Below are 3,120 nucleotides of genomic sequence, written 5' to 3'. Positions count from 1 at the left end.
CTGAATGCCAACTGCTCGATTCGAGGACTTCGTCTCAAACTTACTTCTACAAGGACTAATCACAGTTAGTTCTGACAAGAAGAAATGCAAGCTTGATGTTTCCCCACGTATTAAATGGGTAAGATTTATGTAACACCACGTACAAGATGGAAATTTGACAAGCTTTCGGCTTTGAGATCTCTGAAGTGAGACAAAGCTAAGAGGGATATGATACATGGCCCCAACAAAGTACCAAAAAAAGCAACAACAAAAAACCCCACAAAAACCAAAACCCAAAAAAACCGGCCCCCCCCCGCACTATAATCTGCAGAAGTTTCATAACCTGCCACCTTTAAGAATGATGTAGAGTGAAAAAAGGTTTGTATAGTGTGAGTTGTTAAGTTTAAAAATCAGTTTTCATATTTGTTACACATATCTGTATAGAAACATCTGTAAGAGTATTATTAAAGCTAAATGTTAATAGTTATTTTTCTTTCTCTTTTTTAAAACATATTTATTGGAGTATAATTGCTTTACTATGGTGTGTTAGTTTCTGCTGTATAACAAAGTGAATCAGCTATATGTATACACATATCCCCATATCTCCTCCCTCAACAGACTTATTTCTAATTTGTGGGATTACCAAGTGATAATTAAATTCTTGGCTTCTCTGTGTTTTCTAATTTTTCTACAATAAACATAAACTACTTGATTTAAAGAAGTTAGTTTTTGGAAACCCCTCCTTCATCATGTATACTTTTTTTTTTTTTTTTTTTGTGGTACGCGGGCCTCTCACTGTTGTGGCCTCTCCTGTTGTAGAGCACAGGCTCTGGACACACAGGCTCAGCGGCCATGGCTCACGGGCCTAGCCGCTCTGTGGCACGTGGGATCTTCCCAGACCGGGGCACAAACCCATGTTCCCTGCATCGGCAGGCGGACTCTCAACCACTGTACCACCAGGGAAGCCCCATCATCATATATACTTTAAAAGTAAGCCACAGGGGACTTCCCTGGTAGTCCAGTGGGTAAGACTCCACTCTCCTAATGCATGGGGACCCAAGTTCAATCCCTGGTTGGGGAACTAGACCCCACACGCATGCCGCAACTAAGGGTACGCATGCCACAACTAAAAGATCCAGCATGCTGCAACTAAGACCCGGTGCAGCCAAAATAAATAATTTTTTTTAAAAAGCCACAGCACTTTATATTAACGTAGTAGTTTAGCTTTCACTCTGAATCCCATTTCTCTTGTGTAAAAATATTTCTTCTCCAGAAACTCTCAGTACATTCTGTGTAAAAGACCATTCACCAGTAAATATGTACTGATATATGTTGTGGGCCCAGAGCTGTCATAATGTCCGTAAAGTATCTTAGGCTATGCTGAGTGATAATACCAGTATAGAATAGCTTTCACAGAAATTAGAGGAAACACAAAAACTGAGAACCCTAAAAAAAAACAAAAGTAGGTAATACCATCTTCTCCTTTTTCTGGGGACTCTTCAACAATGTCAATTTCAGGACCAGGATCAGAGGACCTTGAGGAACAGCAAGTACAAGGATTATTCAACACCACTCATAAATGATGCATGTCAAAGAGCTACAGGTTCACACCTCACCAGGTAACAAAGACCACAAGTGGTCTTTGGCAAGCACTCTCACACATTACTGTCAAGAATGAAATGGTAAGAATATTTTTTTTGGAAAGCAGTTTGACAACATAAAGTTAAAAATTTGCATACCTTCTGACCCACAAATTTCACTTCTTACAATTTACCCTGTAGATAAACATGCACGAGTGTGTAAGATCCACACACAAATAATGTCCAGATGGAGCCTTGACAAGAAGGAGTAGATGCACTTCTCCCCATTCTCCCTGTTATGTACAGCTAAGAACCCTGGATATTACATATAAAGGAAGCGTAAGACTCTCAAAGGTGGAGAGAAGAGGCTTGGGACTTTAGGACCTGAGGAGAGACAGGGCAGCGAGCCCCCGGAGCTCCTGGATTGGGCACTCGACAACTTGACAACCCCGATACACCAAGAGGTGCAAATGAAAACTGCCCTAAGGATAGCTAGCTCTCCCTAGCCAAAGAACCAGGAAAGAGGCAGCCAAGCAAGACAGAAACTTTCAGACCAGAACTGCCCTACTCCAAGTGCCATGGCAAGCTGTGGTCCCACCACAGGCCAAGTTGGGATCCCAGACTTCCAGCCTTGCCTAGCAGTGAGACTCCCTCCTTCCCCAGGTCAACACATGAATAGATTTTTAAATCAGGCAGTATGCATTCAAATGGAATACTACTCAGCAATAAAATGGAACTATTGATATATGCAACAACATGGATAAATCTCAATAATTATGCCAAGTGAAAGAGGCGAGACACAAAGAGTGCATTCTGTATGGATCTCCGGCCCCCATAAAATCTACAGAATGCTCTTTGGTTATAAGCAACACAGTTGAGACTAGAGTCACAAAGGTCATGAGAAGGTAAACATGGCCCATAAGATTAGGAGGGCTGTGCAGGTGTATGAAGATAGACAAGGATGTCATTTACCTGCCCTCGATCTGTCTATGAAGCAGCCTTCTGGAGATTTGCTTATGTACTGGAGTCTCGGCCACACTCTTGGTTAGCAGCTTGCGATAACCTAAAATGTAAAAAGGATAAATTTCACATAATCTTATCAAGAAGGAAGAGCAAGGCAAAGGGAACAGTTTGAACTTAAATATGGTTTAATGCTTAGCCGTAGTGGCTCTTAATGGTCTTTTGGACCAAGGTCTAACCATAAGACTCAATTTAACATGATATAACAATTTATCAGCACTATTAGAGTTTAATAATAAATAAGCCAATGTAAAATATTATAAAATTTTAAGATAATATTCCTGAAAAAGTGAAAAGTTCTCATTTATTTGGGCTAACACATCTGTGCACCTACTTGGTGGTTCTTGTATTTATGATTAAATGAAATAAAGCATGTGAAAATGCCGATGTGTCATGCAATAAAATATTTAATATAACGATAAATATAACTTATGCTCTGGCATAAGTTTTCTCAATAGAGTAGGTATGCAAGCTACTCATGGGAGGACTGGTTTTAAGGGAGATAAAAATGACTAGAAAGAGTGATGTCAGCAGGGATGTG

General features: G+C 40.2%; 1 protein-coding gene across 1 annotated transcript in view; it reads right to left on the bottom strand.

The window, feature by feature from the left end:
• The window catches only part of TICRR (TOPBP1 interacting checkpoint and replication regulator), a 51,363-nt gene that overhangs the window by 6,051 nt on the left and 42,192 nt on the right, over positions 1-3,120 (bottom strand). Inside the window, exons 16-18 of the mRNA XM_007470571.1 lie at positions 2,532-2,622; positions 1,453-1,514; positions 1-43 (exon numbers count right to left, since the gene is read on the bottom strand). The exon at positions 1-43 is cut by the window's left edge and continues 95 nt beyond it. Coding sequence (XP_007470633.1) covers positions 1-43; positions 1,453-1,514; positions 2,532-2,622 — 196 coding nt within the window. The remainder of the gene's footprint in view (positions 44-1,452; positions 1,515-2,531; positions 2,623-3,120) is intronic.

The sequence above is a fragment of the Lipotes vexillifer genome, unplaced genomic scaffold, assembly GCF_000442215.2.
Source record: "Lipotes vexillifer unplaced genomic scaffold, Lipotes_vexillifer_v1.1 scaffold412, whole genome shotgun sequence".
NCBI lineage: Eukaryota > Metazoa > Chordata > Mammalia > Artiodactyla > Lipotidae > Lipotes > Lipotes vexillifer.
This window is presented reverse-complemented; position numbering and strand designations above follow the sequence as displayed.